This window comes from Pleurodeles waltl, chromosome 4_1 (genome assembly GCF_031143425.1).
Source record: "Pleurodeles waltl isolate 20211129_DDA chromosome 4_1, aPleWal1.hap1.20221129, whole genome shotgun sequence".
Classification (NCBI taxonomy): domain Eukaryota; kingdom Metazoa; phylum Chordata; class Amphibia; order Caudata; family Salamandridae; genus Pleurodeles; species Pleurodeles waltl.
Window position 1 is genome coordinate 152,687,856 of NC_090442.1, and position 19,562 is coordinate 152,707,417.

Genomic DNA, 19,562 nt, shown 5'->3' on the forward strand with positions numbered 1-19,562 from the left:
ACCCTCAAAATGAACTGAAGTCAGTGAGTGGGTATGGCACTTACATAGGCCCCACATGGCATTCCGGAGCAGAGCGGTGTCAGTGGCGGAGCTGCATGGCACCACCTACCGGTGCAGAAATATTGCTCAAATGTTTCTGTATCCACTGTGACACCTGGGGAATATTCAAAAGTTGAGGAATCTGCAGTTAGATATAGTCTGTACCCGTGAACATAAATGCACTAGTTGAGATTGGATTCACAAGTATACCTTGAGTTTTTTTTAACAAATTACAAATATTTAAGGTAATCAAAGTACTGATCGTAAAAATATTACATCACTACAATAATCTAACGCTCTTGAGCATCCTGTTTCCCTTATTTATTGTGTGGTCAGGCACCTTTCGTAGACAATTGGGCACATTTAAGAGCATTGTTAGGGGAGTTTATTAGGTATTCTACACAGTTAGCTGGTTGAGATCTGGAATGTCCACAAGGTCTCCAAAGCCTGCTTGAGTTCTCGAAATTGTATGTTAATTTTCTTGTTGGATTCTTTCAGTTGTTTTTTGTTTGTACCATGGTAGCTGGGTTACAAGCACTATATTGGTGCTAATTAAATAGCATTTTCTTGTAAGTTATTACTATGCTTTGTAGAAACTCCACCCATCTAAAAACACTAAATTAAATTTTTTTCTGTACCTAGTGGAGACTATGACTACCAGCTGACCCTGCGCACTGATCTCTACACGGACCGACACACACAGTGGTTTTACTTCAGGGTCCAGAACACCCAGGCAGGGGTGCCCTACCAATTCACAATTGTCAACTTGACAAAGCCCTCTAGCCTTTACAGTGTGGGCATGCGTCCACTAATGTACTCTGAGCTGCAGGCAGCAACCCATCAAGTTGGCTGGCACAGAGTTGGTGAGGAAATCAAATACTATCGAAATGGCCTTGAGCAAGACCGGCAGCAATATTACTCGCTTTCCTGGAAGTTTAAGTTCCAGCATCACCAAGATACTTGCTACTTTGCACACTGCTACCCTTACACCTATTCAAATCTGCAAAGCTATCTTGCAGACATTGCCAGTGATCCTGAACGCTCTAAGTTCTGCAAAATCCGCATTCTTTGCCATTCACTGGCCAGAAACATGGTGTATGTGCTTACCATCACCAATCCCTCAACATCTGATGAGGAGCTAAAGCGCAAAAAGGCTGTGATTCTGACAGCCAGAGTCCACCCAGGAGAGACAAACAGCTCTTGGATGATGAAAGGCTTCTTGGATTACATACTGAGCAGCAAGAAAGATGCCTGCTTGCTACGAGACAACTTCATCTTCAAAGTGGTACCAATGCTTAATCCTGATGGTGTAATCGTAGGCAACTACCGCTGCTCCCTTGCTGGGCGGGACCTGAATCGCAACTACAGAACTATCTTGAAGGACTCATTCCCCTCTGTCTGGTATACCCGCAACATGATAAAACGGTAAGTCATGATTATCCAGGAATACGTTTCAGGTAATACATTTGTCTTTATGTGAAGTAGCAAACAAGGAGTACATTCAGGAATAGTTACACTAAAAGATGGTACAAATCACACTGACCACCCACTTTTTATGTGAAAATGTATAAAAACCTGTAAGACACCTACACGAACAAGGCAGGCTGAGATTTGCATGCCCCTGGTTCACAGCACCTCTACTGTTTCACAACTGGTACCTTGTTCTGCAACCATTGATTAGCCATCCTTGTAGTATACCTCTGCCCCTAACTCCTGCAGGCACTTCACATCACATTAGTTGCTTCTTATTGATTTATTCTGTATTTACTTCACTGTCTTTCACTGAGCAGTGATTGCTGCTACAGAAGTGAAGGTACTTGATGAGCCAATCAAAACACGTATAATCTCTTTTACTGCACAGGTCTGAGTGTTGGTTTTAAAATGTATTTTCACATGTACATATGTGGTAGTTGTACAGCATGTACATAGTCAAAGGGCAGTAGAGCACTTTACTTAGTCAAAGACACAGCTATCATGTGATTAGGGTGGTAGCCAGTGTTTAATTTGAGGCTGTAGTGTCCACCAGCAATCATCTTTGGGGACTGGCACTTATTTTTTCTCATCAGATATTGACTGCAAGCAAGAAAGTTAAAAACTCACAAATGGGAAAGAAGGTGGAAGAGAACGACAGGAAAACCAGCACAAAGGGAGACAACAGGGTTCAGCAAGAGTGAGATAAAGGGACAGCAGTATCTGGTAGTAGATTAAAGAAGCCTGAGGTGAATTTAAGACTATGCTGCCTTGGTATTCTGCATGCTGATACTTCATAGCTTCGCTAGTGCACAGCTGTGGGCAGCAGCACTCATATTCTTTTACAAATTAAGCATTGGTAGCTGGTTTGTAAGAACAAAAGTGGTCTATTAATGTATCATGATGTAGGCTTCTTTAAAGAAGTGTGTCTACAGCTCTTTTCTAAATTAGAGTAGGATTGTGGTACAGTTGATTGATACAGGGATGTTGTTCCAGATCCTGGATGCATAGATGTTTAAGGCCTGTTTGTCTTATTTTTTTTTTTTTTTGCACTTCTTTGTCTCCAGTCTGATGGTGTCTTGGCTGCGGATGTGTCAAGAGCCACTGGGAATAGTGAACTTGTCAGGCAGTTCAGCTTGGATACGGGTCATGAAGGCTTTGTAAATGTCACTGGTATTGAGGATGGTCGGTGCTGCAAGAGGGAGCCAGTGGATTTTCATCAGGGTGGGGTAATGTGACCATATTTCTTCAAGTCCTTGAAGGGGTGTGCTATAGCGTGCCTAAAGCGCCACCAGTGCAGACTGTCGGAACCTGTGGAGAAGGCCAATCTCACCATCCAGATGCGAGAGTACGAGGGCTTTAGCAGCAGCTCTGAAGCTGCTTTCTTGCAGGAATGGATTCACTTTTTTTTAAAGAAAAGAGAGATGGTACCAGGCTGGGCTGTGCAGTGTTCTGGTGGGCTGTGTAGTGTTCTGGTGGGCTGTGCAGTGTTCTGGTGGGCTGTGTAGTGTTCTGGTGGGCTGTGCAGTGTTCTGGTGGGCTGTGCAGTGTTCTGGTGCGCTGTGCAGTGTTCTGGTGGGCTGTGTAGTGTTCTGGTGGGCTGTGCAGTGTTCTGGTGGGCTGTGTAGTGTTCTGGTAAAGAGTTCTTTGAGAGAGAAATTGGTGTCCAGGGTGAATCCAAGTGACTTGGCATTGGTTGAAAGTCGAGGTTCAAAGCCAGCCAGGTTCATGTAATGGAGACAAGCTGGACTAGTTGTCAACTGGTTTTCTTGGAGAATAGCAGAAATTCTATTTTGGTTGGGTTCAGCTTTCAGTAGGTGCTGGCTTCCAGGTCTGGAGGAGGTTCAAGCAGTGTTAGAAGTTTTGGATGTACGGAGTAGAAGAGACTTTCAAATAAAGTTGTGTATCATCCTCTTATTGATGATATCTGATGTCTGTGACTAGAGTCCCAAGGGGTTCCATATATGATTGTTGCATTTGGTCTTTTATATTTACCCTAACGATGGTCTGGGTTGCAGACTACTCAGTGCTAAAAAATGAGGCCTTTTCTGAATAGTAGATTCAGTTCTGTTTAAAATGTTTTACACAAAGCAAACTTTATGCCTAGCTAGACAATTTGTGACCCAACATAGCATTGTTTGGTTACTCTACCCCAGGGTGCACTTCTTGGGTCCCTAAATTAGCTCCTACTTACCTGTGCTCCTAGTGTGCAGCATGTTTATTTGTGTTATATAACCTGATTCATTAGAGATAATTTGGTGAAGCAGATACAATATATGGTAATCAAAGAATTGCCCTGTAGTATTATTATTGTACTATAGAAATCAGGTCACTGGCAGTGTGGTGTAAATTAGTGCTATTTGTTTAAAATTGATTTGTTTTAAATGAGCAGCACAAGATAACTCTGGAACGTTTACCATTGATTTATTGCTGAAATCTTTAGAAAATATTTACCTCCCCCGTAAGGTTAGCTAATCCATCTAGTTCCAACCCATCATTTTGAATTGCTTATTGGTTTATTGGCAACCATATTAACATACATATTTACCCATGTGTGTTAAGGAATCAGTGCAGTAAAGATGTCCTAGAGGAAGGCTGTCTCTACGCACGTTCTCCTGGTCTACCATATGCCATGAGAGGTCCCTCAGGTGATTCTGGCCCATTTTTCCTAAAGTGATGAAAGAGTCCTAAACATCAAGCAAGGCCTCACAAGGGGTTTGAAATAACTCCATGGCATATAATTGTCAAACGTCTGGAAGGTTATAGTAAACTCGATGTCACAATGTAAAAGAGACATGTTGCAGAATGCTCTGTGTTACCCACTAGAGACCTTTATTTTATGACATATATAAACCAATGGTGTCATAATAGCCAAGTAATGTGTAGAGCCCAAGACATCAGGTTATACCATGCTGTTATGTCAATGGGAGCATAGGATGTCAGCAAGCCAGGACGCAGAACAGACCACACCATTAAGACAACCCTTGACACCAGAGTTTATCACAATTTGAACTTTTAATTGTAGAGACTGTTCATCATCAAGAAGTGTTTTATTGTATAGGTAGCATTTCTCATTGGCATGAGTCATAATCGTAGGCGGGCACTAAATCAGTGGTTTTCTATCAAGGATATCCATTTTACCTTCTTAGACCATGAGAGGTCTTGCTAGCTGCAAGGGAAACCAGATATGTATTTAATTTCCTAGTTGTGTCGTTCCCCTACTATAAAATGAGCTCTCAAAACTAATTAGGTTGTCTGAAGTAGGTTTTCTACATGGATATCTATCATGGTATTTAATTCTCGTCCTTTTAGATTCTTAAAATTGAGACCCCCTTTTTTCTAGAGTTCATCACATCTGCAGTCAAGTTTGTAGTTTTTTTTTAGCCAGCTTGATACTACCTTTAACCTTTCTTCTGCAGAAATTCAAGGATAAACATTGATACTCCTGACATCTTTAGACTGACAGCATTATTGAGACACTACCAGCATACTGGTGTAATGAAGAAGGAAACAAGCAGTTCATTAGAGGAGAATGCAGTAATAAAACTTGGCATTTTGGGTTCCTGGTATCTCTTCCCTACCACTATCATTCCTTTGGCGGAAGCTAACACTCACCTTTTAACTGAGGCTGATCATACTCAGGCGCACTTTGGATAAATACTTTTCATACTACCTCCTAGCACCCTGTAGACTGAATTCTGTAAGTCCTCCTAGTGCTCTTTGAACTGAATTCTGTAAGTCCTTCTAGCACCCTCTGGACTCAATGTTATAAGTTCTTTTCCTGAGATAGGCATGATAGCATACAACCTTGGAGCCATACTTATGACACCATTATGAGATAAACCACTTCTGAGTGGGACACCTCTATCTTCTACATCATTCCATAATCTGCAGTGCCTAAAAATCTTTAGATAAGTTCTAGAAATAAACATGCACGGCTTACACAAGTTTTCTGAATCATTGTATTACAGCTATTTGACATGAGCACGTCCATTGGTGGTTAATGCATTCTCAACAGCAGCCTTGGCTTATGCCTCACACCTGCCCTCACAATGTTAACCTTTTGTTTTCATGCTTGCATTAAAATTTCAGTGCTCACTTACAACACTCTGCTTTTCACTTCACAAAAGAAATTTAACAGCTCCTATTGTAACAACATGGCTTTCAGGAGTGTATCACTTTAATCTTGAGTACAAAACGTTACTGCTGTAGTTCCTCTTTCGAAATCTGTGGTAAAGTTGCAGGTAATCACTTGGGTGTTGTGTTGAAAGTATGATTCAGTCTGCATTTCAGAATGTATTATTGAAATGGATGACAAATATATTAGAGAACTCATTGAAAGTGTCCTTATGGACCATAATTTCTTTGCCACAATGAGCCACCTCGTTTTGTTTATTTCTAAATGAAATGCTTTAGGTTTTACAGCTTTGACTCCATCAAGATGGCTTCAGGTGTCCACCGATTTGTCATAAATACAGAATGCTAGTGCTCTAGTTGTTCATTGGAACATTGTGAGAAGCTTCAGTAGAACACTGGGAAATCAACTGACAGATTATTGCTCCTGTTGAATGCACATGTTTTACTCAGAATATTACATATGTATTTTCAAATGGATGGAAAGCTATTGTTATCAGAAAATGTGCTTTCATTTTAGCTTCTAAAGCAATTTCCATAACCACGATGAGAAAATCATAAGAGAAAATAGTTTTCTGTCAAATGTGATTCATCAAATCGCACCCTGGAGTCAGCGTTTTTCCTCGTGGTAAAATCACCTAGAAACAAACCACAATTCCTAAAATTAGTATGGTACCACAAGCTAATAGTTTATATTGTGAATAAAATCTGTTAGCACTCTTGATATGTGCTCCTTTTTTACCCCCAAAAACATGCTTTCAGTACATGAATTTCAAAAAATACCATGTTTCTGAGTTCTGTAATGGCTGGCGCAACATATTTTTCAGGTTGTGGCCAGCCAATCAGGATTTACTAGTTCCCATTAAAGTAGCTAATCAGAGCATACCTAGACACCAACAGTCCAGATAGTCTAAACTTTTTAGCCCCTTCATTACCACCGCGAGCATCTCCCTCTTTAAACTTAAATTACACCAAATAATGAATAGTTCTAACTTTTTGACATATTTGGTGTAATGACGTTCAGCTGTTTTTATGCAGCTACTTTAAAACTTTCTTACGGGAATTAACATGGGAAATCAACTGACATTAGTATAACTTGCACTGTCGTAGATTTTATATATATATATATATATATATATATATATATCGAAAATGTCACTTACCCAGTGTACATCTGTTCGTGGCATGAAACGCTGCAGATTCACATGCTGTGCATTATCCTGCCATCTAGTGTTGGGCTCGGAGTGTTACAAGTTGTTTTTCTTCGAAGAAGTCTTTTCGAGTCACGGGACCGAGTGACTCCTCCCTTTCGGCTCCATTGCACTTGGGCGTCGACTCCATCTTAGATTGTTTTCCCCGCAAAGGGTGAGGTAGAAGTTGTGAGTATACTAGAGGTTCCCATGAAATGGAGTAGTAATGTATGTACCTAATGTCTATTAAAATAATATTTATTTACATATTTACAATTTTCATGCAACTAAAAACGGCTACAGGCTACCGGGAAGGTGGGAGGGCGCATGTGAATCTGCAGCGTCTCATGCCACAAACAGATGTACACTGGGTAAGTGACATTTTCCATTCGGTGGCATGTGTAGCTACAGATACACATGCTGTGCATAGACTACAAAGCAGTAATCTCCCCGAAAAGCGGTGGTTTAGCATGTAGGAGTTGAAGTTGTCTGAAATAATGTTCTTAATACAGCCTGTCCTACCGTGGCTTGTTGTGTTGCTAACACGTCTACACAGTAATGCTTAGTAAATGTATGAGGCGTAGACCAGGTGGCTGCTTTACAAATTTCTGTCATTGGTATATTCCCTAGAAAAGCCATTGTGGCGCCTTTCTTTCTAGTGGAATGTGCTCTTGGTGTAATGGGTAATTCTCTTTTTGCTTTCGGGTAGCAAGTTTGAATGCATTTAACTATCCATCTGGCAATGCCTTGTTTGGATATAGGGTTACCTGCATGAGGTTTTTGGAAAGCTACAAACAATTGTTTTGTTTTACGATATTGTTTCGTTCTGTCAATGTAATACATTAGTGCTCTCTTTATGTCTAATGTATGCAAGGCCCTTTCAGCTACTGAGTCTGGTTGTGGAAAGAAGACTGGGAGTTCCACAGTTTGGTTTAGATGGAATGGTGATATGACCTTTGGTAAGAATTTTCGATTTGTACGGAGAACCACTTTATGTTTATGTATTTGTATAAAGGGTTCTTGAATAGTAAATGCTTGTATTTCACTAAGTCTTCTAAGCGATGTGATAGTATTAGAAAGGCTACTTTCCAAGTCAGATATTGGATTTGACAAGAATGCATGGGTTCGAATGGTGGGCCCATGAGTTGTGTTAATACAATATTAAGGTTCCACGAAGGTACTGGTGGTGTCCTTGGGGGTATGATTCTTTTTAGTCCCTCCATAAGTGCTTTAATGACTGGGATTCTAAAAAGTGATGTTGTATGTGTAATCTGCAGATAGGCAGATATTGCAGTGAGATGGATTTTAATGGAAGGGAATGCTAGATTAGACTTTTGTAAGTGTAATAAATAATTTACAATGTCCTTTGTGGAGGCATGTAGTGGTAGAATTTGATTAGTGTGGCAGTAGCAAACAAATTGTTTCCATTTGTTTGCGTAACAGTGTCTTGTTGTAGGTTTTCTCGCTTGTTTAATGACCTCCATACACTCTTGTGGAAGGGTTGAATGTCCGAATTCTAAGACTTCAGGAGCCAGATTGCTAGATTGAGCGATGCTGGATTCGGGTGTCTGATCTGTTGTTTGTGTTGTGTTAACAGATCTGGTCTGGTTTGGTATTTTGATGTGGGGTACTACTGATAAATCCAACATTGTTGTGTACCGCGGTTGGCGAGCCCAGGTTGGTGCTATTAGTATTAGTTTGAGTTTGTCTTGACTCAGTTTGTTGACCAGATAAGGAATGAGCGGGAGAGGGGGAAAAGCGTAAGCAAATATCCCTGACCAACTGATCCATAGAGCATTGCCCTTGGACTGAGGGTGTGGGTGCCTGGAGCGAAGTTTTGGCATTTTGCGTTTTCTTTTGTTGCAAATAGGTCTATGTTTGGTGTTCCCCAGCGGTGGAAGTGATCCTGTAGGATTTGGGGGTGAATTTCCCATTCGTGAGTTTGCTGGTGATCTTGACTGAGATTGTCGGCTAATTGATTCTGAATGCCTGGTATGTATTGTGCTATTAGGCGAATGTTGTTGTGAATTGCCCAATGCCAAATCTTTTGTGCTAAGAGACACAGCTGTGATGAGTGCGTCCCCCTCTGTTTGTTGAGATAATACATTGTTGTCATGTTGTCTGTTTTGACAAGAATGTGTATGTGGACTATTAGTGGTTGAAACGCTTTTAATGCTAGAAATACCGCTAGCAGTTCCAAGTGATTTATGTGAAGTAGTTTTTGTTGATTGTCCCATTGACCTTGTATGCTGTGATGGTTGAGGTGTGTTCCCCACCCAACCATGGAAGCATCTGTTGTGATAATAGCATAAGGCACTGGGTCTTGGAATTGCCGCCCTTTGTTTAAATTTATAGTGTCCCACCATTGAAGCGAAGAGTGTGTTTGGCGGTCTATCAACACTAGATCTTGTAGTTGACCCTGTGCTTGCGTCCATTGTTTTGTTAGGCACTGTTGTAAGGGCCGCATGTGTAATCTTGCGTTTGGGGCAATGGCTATGCATGAGGACATCATGCCTAGTAGTTTTATTACAAACCTTACCGTGTATTGTTGGTTTGGTTGTATTTTTGATTTTACAATTTGGAACAATTGGACTCTTTGTGGACTTGGAGTGGCAATTGCTCTTTGTGTGTTGAGTGTTGCTCCGAAGTATTGTTGTATTTGGGATGGTTGCAGATGTGATTTTTGGTAATTTATAGAGAACCCTAGTTTGTGTAGAGTTTCTATGACGTATTGCGTATAAAATTGACATTGTTGTTGAGTGATGGCTTTTATTAGCCAGTTGTCTAAATATGGGAATACGTGCATATGCTGTCTCCTTAGGTGAGCTGCTACAACTGCTAGGCATTTTGGGAATACTCTGGGGGCTGTTGTTATCCCGAACGGTAGCACTTTGAATTTATAGTGTTTGCCTTGAATTACAAACCTTAGGTATTTTCTGTGCGAAGGATGGATGGGTATGTGGAAATACGCATCCTTGAGATCCAGTGTTATCATGTATTCCCCCTTTTTTAGTAAGGGAACTACGTCTTGAAGTGTTACCATGTGGAAATGATCTGATTTGATGAATAGATTCAGTGTTCTGAGATCTAAGATAGGTCTTAACGTTTTGTCTTTCTTTGGAATCAGGAAATATAGTGAGTAAACGCCTGTTCCTTTTTGGTGATTGGGTACGAGCTCTATTGCTTGTTTTTGTAACAGTGCTTGGACCTCTACATGTAATAGGTCTAAGTGTTGTTGAGACAGTCTGTGCGTTTTTGGTGGCACATCTGGAGGGAATGCTGTGAATTCTATGCAATAACCATGTTGTATAATTGATAGGACCCATGTGTCTGTGGTAATATGTGTCCAGTTTTGGTAGTATGTGCATTTCCTCCCCCCCCACTGGTGACAAGTGTTGGGGTGTTGTGACATTGAAGTCACTGCTTGCTAGGGCTTGGTTTGGAGTGTTGGAATTTTCCCCTTCCTTTTGGGAATTGCCCTCTATAGGAACCATAAAATCCCCCCCTCTGGTATTGTGATTGATAGGTGGGTCTGGTTTGGGAGGTGGATGGTTCAGATGTTTGTTGCCGAAACCCCCCTCTAAATTGTGGTTTCCTAAAAGGTGCCTCTGACTTGTGGGGAATAGAGCGCGTGTCCTTGTCCGTGTCTTTTTTCATTTTTTCAATGGCAGTATTGACTTCCGGCCCAAACTGTTGTTTGTTAAACAGCATATTCAATACCGCTTGTTGAATTTCTGGTTTGAATCCAGAACTCCTTAGCCATGCATGTCTACGAATGGTTACAGCCGTGTTGACAGTTCGTGCTGCTGTATCTGCCGAGTCTAATGCAGACCTTATCTGATTGTTCGATATGGCCTGCCCTTCTTCAACTACTTGCTGGGCACGTTTTTGGTATTCCTTGGGTAAGTGCTGTATGATGTCTTGCATCTCGTCCCAGTGTGCCCTGTCGTAGCGTGCAAGTAGGGCTTGCGAATGAGCAATTTGCCATTGATTGGCTGCCTGTGATGCCACTTGCTTGCCTGCTGCATCGAATTTCCGACTTTCTTTGTCAGGTAGTGGAGCATCCCCTGACGATTGAGAGTTTGCTCTTTTCCTTGCTGCTCCTACAACCACTGAGTCCGGTGTGAGCTGCTGCGTTATAAACACTGGGTCTGTTGGAGGTGGTTTGTATTTCTTTTCGACCCTAGGCGTTATCGCTCTTCCTTTTACAGGCTCTTGGAAGACCTGTTGTGCGTGCTTGAGCATGCTCGGTAGCACTGGCAGGCTTTGGTAGGATGCATGGGTGGATGCCAAAGTGTTAAAAAGAAAGTCATCCTCCACTGGCTCAGTGTGTATTAACACGTTGTGGAACGTAGTTGCCCTGGATAGTACCTGCGTAAATGCAGTCCTGTCTTCTGGTGGTGACGGCTTGGTTGGATAACATTCTGGGCTGTTATCCGATACTGGTGGATCATATAAATCCCATGCATCAGCATCATCTTGGGTCATCCCAGTATGTGTGGGTGACTGCATTATTGGTGTTCCCACTGGTGACAATTGTGGTGAGTGCAGTGGGGATGGTTGTGGTGAGTCCTGTGGTGTTGGTGACTTGTCTCTACCTACTTTGGCTTTTGGTTGCATTTCTGTTTCTTGAAATGCAAGTTTTCTTTTAGATTTGAGTGGAGGTAAAGTCTAAATCTTGCCAGTGTCCTTTTGGATATGTAACCTCTGTTGTCTTTGATCAGGTTCCTCTATATCCAACTCTTGCTCAAATCTATGTCTTTCTTGAGTTGTTTGGAAAGCCCTTGCTCCTCTGTGTATGAGCTTCTTTTCGGCTCCGAGGCCGCTTTTTTCGGTACCGAAGTTTCAGATGTTATAGTCTTTTTCGGTTCCAGGGAGCTTTTACGGGGGTTTGTTCGATGCGATCACTCAGTGTCGAAATCGTTCGGTGCCGGAATCTCGACCGGAGTCGGAAGTCTTCGGCAACTCTTTGGCCTTTTTCGGTGCCGATGTCTGGTCACCTTCCTTTCGGTGGGTTGAGCCATGGCCTGCTGGCATCCCCATGGCCTTAAGTGTTTTGGTGTGACCCTGAGTTTGGGACGGGGCAGGTTTACTCACAGTTCGTTGCACCGTCGAGGGTCGTTCATTGTCGGATTCATCTGAGTCAGTCTTTTGGATGGAGATTCTTTCCTCCTCCTTGACGTCAAGCTGTTCTTTCGGTTTCAACGCCATTTGCAGTCATCTTGCGCGTCGATCTCTCAAGGTCTTCTTTGATCGAAACGCTCGGCAAGCTTCACAATTATCCTCTCTGTGTTCGGGTGACAAACACAGATTACAGACCCGGTGCTGGTCTGTATAAGGATACTTTGCGTGACACTTAGGAAAGAAACGGAAGGGGGTCCGGTCCATTAGTCTGGGACGACGGGTGTGGTCGGGCTGACCAGGCCTCGGTGAAGAGTGGATGCCCGAACGGCCGCCGAAGCGGTCTTGATGTCAGTGCCGATACACTAACACTAACCCGGTACCGAACTATAACAATACCGTCAAATTTTTGATACTTTAGCTAACTTTCCCGATTCGAAATACGGAGCGAAGAGGAACACGTCCAAACTCGATGGCTGAAAGAAAACAATCTAAGATGGAGTCGACGCTCATGTGCAATGGAGCCGAAAGGGAGGAGTCACTCGGTCCAGTGACTCGAAAAGACTTCTTCAAAGAAAAACAACTTGTAACACTCCGAGCCCAACACTAGATGGCAGGATAATGCACAGCATGTGTATCTGCAGCTACACATGCCACCGAACATATATATATATTTGTTCAATAGCATGTGTAGTTGCAGATACACATGCTATGATAGCTCTTCCTTCATCTAGTGTTGGGCTTGGAGTGTTAGAAGTTGTTTTTCTTCTAAGAAGTCTTTTAGGAGTCACAGGATCGAGTGACTCCTCCTCTCGGTTCCAGTGTGCATGGGCATCGACTCCATTATTAGATTGTTTTCTTTCCACGGTCGGGTTCGGACGTGTTTCCTCTCGCTCTGAGATTTCGATTCGGAAAACCTCAGAAAACCTTTTTATTCGTCGGTATTGTTTCGATTGCGTTTCCCATCTAGCATCGAACCAGTAGTACTGTCGGAACCTTAATTTTCACCATTTGGGGAATGTGCGCCCAACTCCGGCCTGTTCGGGCCTACAGCGTGGGAAGCCTGATGGATTGGACTCCATTCCGATTCTGTCCTCAGTGCCACGTGAAGTACCCCTATACAGACCAACACTTGGTTTGTAATTTGTGCCTTTCTCCAGACCATCGGGAGGAAGACTGTGAGGCCTGACAATCATTTCGATCAAAGAAGACCCTCAGAGATTTCAGAGCCCGAAGAGTTGAAAGGGCGTCGAAAAGCAGCAAACATCTCGACGTCATGGAGGAAGACGATTGCGTTTCCCATCTAGCATCGAACCAGTAGTACTGTCGGAACCTTAATTTTCACCCTTCGGGGAATGTGCGCCCAACTCCAGCCTGTTCGGGCCTACAGCGTGGGAAGCCTGATGGATTGGACTCCATTCCGATTCTGCCCTCAGTGCCACGTGAAGTACCCCTATACAGACCAACACTTGGTTTGTAATTTGTGCCTTTCTCCAGACCATCGGGAGGAAGACTGTGAGGCCTGTCGATCATTTTGATCAAAGAAGACCCTCAGAGATTGCAGAGCCCAAAGAGTTGAAATGGCGTCGAAAAGCAGCAAACATCTCGACGTCATGGAGGAAGAGCAGGCATAGATAGCAGTCTCCATGCGAGATACAGACTCCGAACAGGAATCGGAAGACAACAGACCCATCACAGCTGGCCAGCATGTGAGTACGTCTGCCCCTACATCCCTGCACAAAAAACATTCAAAGCCCTTGAGTACACCACGGCCGGAAGGCCATGGTTCGGCCCAAAAAAGACTGCTGGTGACCGTCCTTCGGGGTCGGCACCGAAAAAGGCCACTCCTTCGTCCACTTCGGAGTCGAGCACATCTGTTAAAAGCACTGTTTCTGACTCCAGTAACAGACCCCATTCCTCGGAGTCGAAAATTCGGCAATCGGCTTCGGAGCCGAGACCTCCGACTACTTTTTTCGTACCAAAAAAGCTACACACCTTGGAGCCGAAAAAATCCTCATATACAGAGGAACAAGAACTTTCCAAAAAATTAAGACATATTACAAGGCCAATCATGGAATCTCATAAGACTTCTGAGGAAGAGCCTGAGATTGAACCAATATTACAGGTTATGGATGAGAGACAGTCCAGAATCCATATTCATAAGGAGACAGGAAGAATCATCACTGCACCTCCTTTAAAAACCAAAACAAAGCTGGCTTTCCAAGAGGAACTAGACTCTGTGCAACCACCAGCGAAGGTGCAAAAACAAAAGGAGAAGCTACTACCTCTCCATACTTCTCCTCCTCAATCTCCACAGCTCTCTTTCTCACCTCAGAATAGCCCACCACCAGTGCCTTCTCCAACACATTCTTTATACTCACATGGAGATACAGCAGACCAATGGGACCTCTAAGGCCCTTATCCTATCCCGGACAATGATCCAGATATTTATCCATCAAAACCTCCTCCAGAAGACACCACTGCATACACCCAAGTAATATCTAGGGCAGCAGTTTACCATAGAGTAACCATGCATTCTGAGCCATTAGAAGAAGACTTTTTATTTAATACACTGTCTTCTACTCATTCCAAGTACCAGTGTCTCCCAATGTTACCAGGAATGGTTAAACATGCAGACCAGATTTTTAATGAACCTGTAAAAGCTAGGATTATCACCCCTAGAATTGATAAGAAGTATAAGCCTGCCCCTACTGACCCAGATTACATCACTCATCAGGTCCCTCCAGACTCAGTAGTAGTCAGTGCGGCAAGAAACAGGGCAAACAGCCAGTCAGGAGACGCACCACCTCCTGATAAGAAGAGTAGAAAATTTGATGCAGCTGGGAAAAGGGTTGCTACACAAGCAGCAAATCAGTGGAGAATTGCAAATTCTCAGGCACTTCTAGCCAGGTATGACAGGGCCCTTTGGGACGAAATGCAAGATATTATACAGCATCTCCCAAGGGAGCATCAAAAAAGAGTACAAACAGTGGTTGAAGAGGGACAAGCTATCAGCAATAATCAAATAAGATCTGCCCTCGATGCTGCTGATACAGCTGCAAGGAGTCTAGATACTGCCATCACAATTAGAAGACATGCATGGCTGCACTCCTCTGGTTTTAAACCAGAAATTCAACAAGCAGTTCATAATATGCCTTTCATCAAAAAGCACCTCTTTGGCCCAGAAGCAGACACCACTTTTGAGAAACTTAGGAAGGACTCAGATACTGCAAAAGCAATGGGCGCTTTATGCACTACCCCATATGGAGGCTCCTTTTGCAGACCACAGTTTAGAGGAGGCTTCAAGCCAAAATCCTCAGATGCTTCTACCTCCCAAACAAAGCAGGGACAACAAACCCAATATCAAGCAATTCCACCCTCATTGGCAAAATATCACCACAGACAATTGGGTATTATCAATTATCCGCAATGGCTAGTGCCTAGAATTAATCTCCACCCCTCCAAACATTCCACCACGATAACACAAATTGTCCCCAGAACATACCGTTTGTTACAACAAGAGGTACAATCTCTACTATTAAAACAAGGAATAGAATTAGTTCCACATTCTCAACAAGGAACAGGTGTATACTCACTATACTTCCTGATTCCCCAAAAAGACGGCACCCTCAGGCCCATCTTGGACCTCAGGCCCCTCAATCTATATATCCTGTCAGAGCATTTTCACATGGTAACTCTGCAAGATGTTATTCCACTACTACAAAAACAAGATTACATGACTGCTCTAGATCTCAAAGATGCGTATTTCCACATACCCATCCATCTAGCTCACAGAAAATACCTCAGGTTTGTCATAGCAGGAAAACACTACCAGTTCAAGGTGTTGCCATTTGGCATAACAACAGCTCCAAGAGTGTTCACAAGGTGTCTAGCAGTAGTAGTAGCCTACTTAAGAAGTCAACACATCCATGTATTTCCATATCTAGACTATTGGCTAATAATAATGCCAACAACACACTCGTTACATGATAGAAACCTTGCACACCCTAGGATTCACTCTAAACTACCAAAAGTCACACCTTCAACCAGCACAGGTACAACCTTACATAGGTGCTATCTTAAATACTCAACTAGCCCTAGCTTATCCAAATATACAAAGGATACAAGCTTTCCAAAATCTCATACCACTCATACAGCCAAATCAACAATACACTGTGAGATTTATCATGAAGATTCTAGGAATTATGGCATCTTGCATAGCGATAGTCCCACATGCAAGACTAAACATGAGGCCCTTACAACAGTGCCTTTCACAACAATGGTCACAAGCACACGATGAACTTGAAGATCTAGTGTTGATGGACCGCCAAACACATATGTCCCTTTAATGGTGGAATCGCAGCAATCTAATGAAGGGGCGGTCATTTCAAGTCCCTGTGCTTCAGACCATAATCACAACAGATGCATCAATGATCAGTTGGGGAGCTCACCTAAACAATCAGACCATTCAAGGGCAATGGGATGTCAAACAGAAACAGCTACACATAAACCACTGTGAATTATTAGCTGTGTTTCTTGCCCTAAAAGTGTTTCAACCTCTTCTCAAACAGAAGAATGTTCTCATAAAAATAGACAACATGACAACCATGTATTACCTCAACAAACAGGGCGGAACACATTCATCTCAGCTATCCCTTCTAGCCCAAACAATTTGGAAATGGGCAATTCACAATCAAATTCATTTACTAGCACAATATATTCCAGGGATAGACAATCAGCTGGCAGATCTTCTAAGCAGAAATCACCAATAAACACACGAATGGGAGATTCACTCCCAAGTACTTCAAAAGTACTTTCAAAGGTGGGGAACACCAGGCATAGATTTATTCGAAACAAGTGAAAACGCAAAATGCCAAAACTTCGCATCCAGACACCCACATCCTCTATCCAAGGGCAATGCTCTATGGATCAATTGGTCAGGGATATTTGCTTATGCTTTTCCCCCTCTCCCACTCCTTCCCTTTCTATTCAGCAAACTACGTCAAACGTTACTCACCATGATACTCATAGCACCAACATGGGCACACCAGCATTGGTACACAACACTCCTAGATCTGTCTGTAGTCCCTCATTCCAAAATATCAAACAGGCCAGATTTGTTAACACAAAACAAAGGTCAAATCAGGCATCCAAACCCTAATGCTCTCAATCTAGCAGTTTGGCTCCTGAAGTCATAGAATTTGGTTACCTGAAACTTCCAGAATGTATGGAAGTAATTAAACAAGCACGTAAACCTACTACTAGGCAATGCTTCGCAAACAAGTGGAAAAGATTTGTCTACTACTGTCAATCTAAAAACACTGATCCACTTACAGCATCTATACAAGATATTGTATGCTATTTACTTCATTTGCAAAAATCAAATTTGGCTTTACTCCAGTATTGGAACTTTCATAGATTCACATGCTTGAATACTTCTCAGTCGTCGAGATGGGAGTCCCCGGTGGAATATAAAAAACCAGGCCTGAAAATGTATGCACACAATACATGGACTAGGCCTCAATATAATAACCCATCATAGTTGTTTTGCAAAATAGACCCAAACTCAAACTTGAACCAATCAGATTGCCTCACCCCTTTAGAACCTCCTGTGAGGAGCTGCCTTCCCTCAGATTTTCCACTGCACGTTGTGCTGAGGAGTCTCCTTTAAACTCTGCTCAAGATTTTCTCTCAGGAGATCTGTTTCTACAGCTTTTGGACATTTCTATCTATTCTGCTGATTCATACTGGCTGCCATGTCAGAGACACCAAAGAAAGGCCTTTTCAGATACTGTGCCTCATGTTTAAAGAAAAGGTTATATGTGGAGGATCCACATGAGGAGCGTATTTACTGCCTGTACCCCAGCCACAAGACTAAGGACTGCAAAATCTACAGGACATTTTCTACAAAAACCCTGAAGGACAGGGAGGGTCGCCTTCTGTTTTGGCTTCAAAGAGGTAAGACTGGACACTCTACCTCTGATGAGGACAGTGCCTCTTCTTCTATTTCCGCCCCTAAAACATCTGTGAAGAGAAAACAGGAAAGTTCTGAGGCTCAAGAGCCACCTAGAAAAATAGTGCAAAAGACAGCAAGGCGCCATGGCTCTCCGCAGAAAAAGAAAGTGGGTGCTGAATCCCTCAAGAAAGCAAAGAAAACTGCTTCAGAGCTGGCTACTCCTCCTCCTAAAGTACTTCACAAGTTTAAGAAGCCTAACTCAGCACCATCGACGATGCCATGTGAATCTATGAAAGCTTCCAATACTGGAGAACTACAGTTACAGGTAAGTAACTTCTCATCCCTCAAGAAACACCTTACTGCAATATCTGCATACTTACAGACTATTCAACATACTTCTCTATTCAGAGTTCCTGTTATTAAAGCCTTCATGGAAGGATTAAAACGCATTATTCCACCTAGAACACCACCTATTCCATCGTGGAATTTAATATCGTACTTACCAGACTCATGGGACCACCTTTTGAACCCATGCACTCTTGTCAAATTCAATTTTTGACATTGAAGGTCGTCTTCCTTGTAGCTATTACTTCTTTAAGAAGAGTTAGTGAAATACAAGCATTCAATCTTGAAGAACCTTTTTTCCAAGTGCACAAACATAAAGTTGTACTTAGAACAAATCCAAATGTTTTACCAAAAGTACTATCTCCATTTCACATCAGCCAAACAGTGGAATTGACAGTCTTCCTTCCACAGCCAGACTCTGTGGCAGAAAGAGCTCTTCATACAGTAGATCTCAAAAGAGCTCTTATGTACTATATAGACAGAACTAAAGATTTTAGGGAAACAAAGCAACTTTTGTTGCTTTCCAACAACCACATACAGGCAATCCTATATCAAAACAAGGTTTAGCAAGATGGATTGTTAGATGCATACAGACATGCGATATCAAACCAAAAAGACAACTTTTGATCACTCCTAGAGCACATTCTATAAGAAAGGAATGTGTGTCAATGGCATTTTAGGAAACATACCAATGGTTGATATATGTAAAGCAGCCACATGGTCAACTCCCCATACATTAACAAAACACTACTGTGTTGATGTTTTCTCACAGCAACAAACCCCTGTAGGCCAGGCTGCCTTAAGGACATTATTTCAAACAATTCAACTCCTACAGGCTAGCCACCGCTTTATGGGAGGACTAACTGCTTTTTAGTCTATGCATAGCATGTGTATCTGCAGCTACACATGCCATTGAACGGAAAATGTCACTTACCCAGTGTACATCTGTTCGTGGCATGTAGTGCTGCAGATTCACATGCACCCTCCCTCCTCCCCGGAAGCCTGTAGTCGTTTAGGTTTTACATTTGTACATATGTTTATTCATTTACATTTGCATGGACATCTCTTTGTATTTCTATACTCTATCACTCCTTCCTTCACCATCTGCGGGAAAACAATCTAACAGTGGAGTCGATGCACATGCGCACTGGAACCAAAAGGAGGAGTCACTCGATCCCATGACTCCGAAAAGACTTCTTCGAAGAAAAACAACTTGTAGCACTTTGAGCCCAACACTAGATGTCGGAAGAGCTATGCCTAGCATGTGAATCTGCAGCACTACATGCCACAAACAGAGGTACACTGGG

The 19,562-nt window shown here is 42.6% G+C and overlaps 1 protein-coding gene across 2 annotated transcripts in view; it reads left to right on the top strand.

Moving 5' to 3' along the window:
• Positions 1-19,562, top strand: part of AGBL3 (AGBL carboxypeptidase 3) — a 480,467-nt gene that overhangs the window by 185,151 nt on the left and 275,754 nt on the right. For both annotated transcript variants that reach the window (XM_069227938.1, XM_069227936.1), the window contains exon 7: positions 682-1,464. In XM_069227938.1, coding sequence (XP_069084039.1) covers positions 682-1,464 — 783 coding nt within the window. The remainder of the gene's footprint in view (positions 1-681; positions 1,465-19,562) is intronic.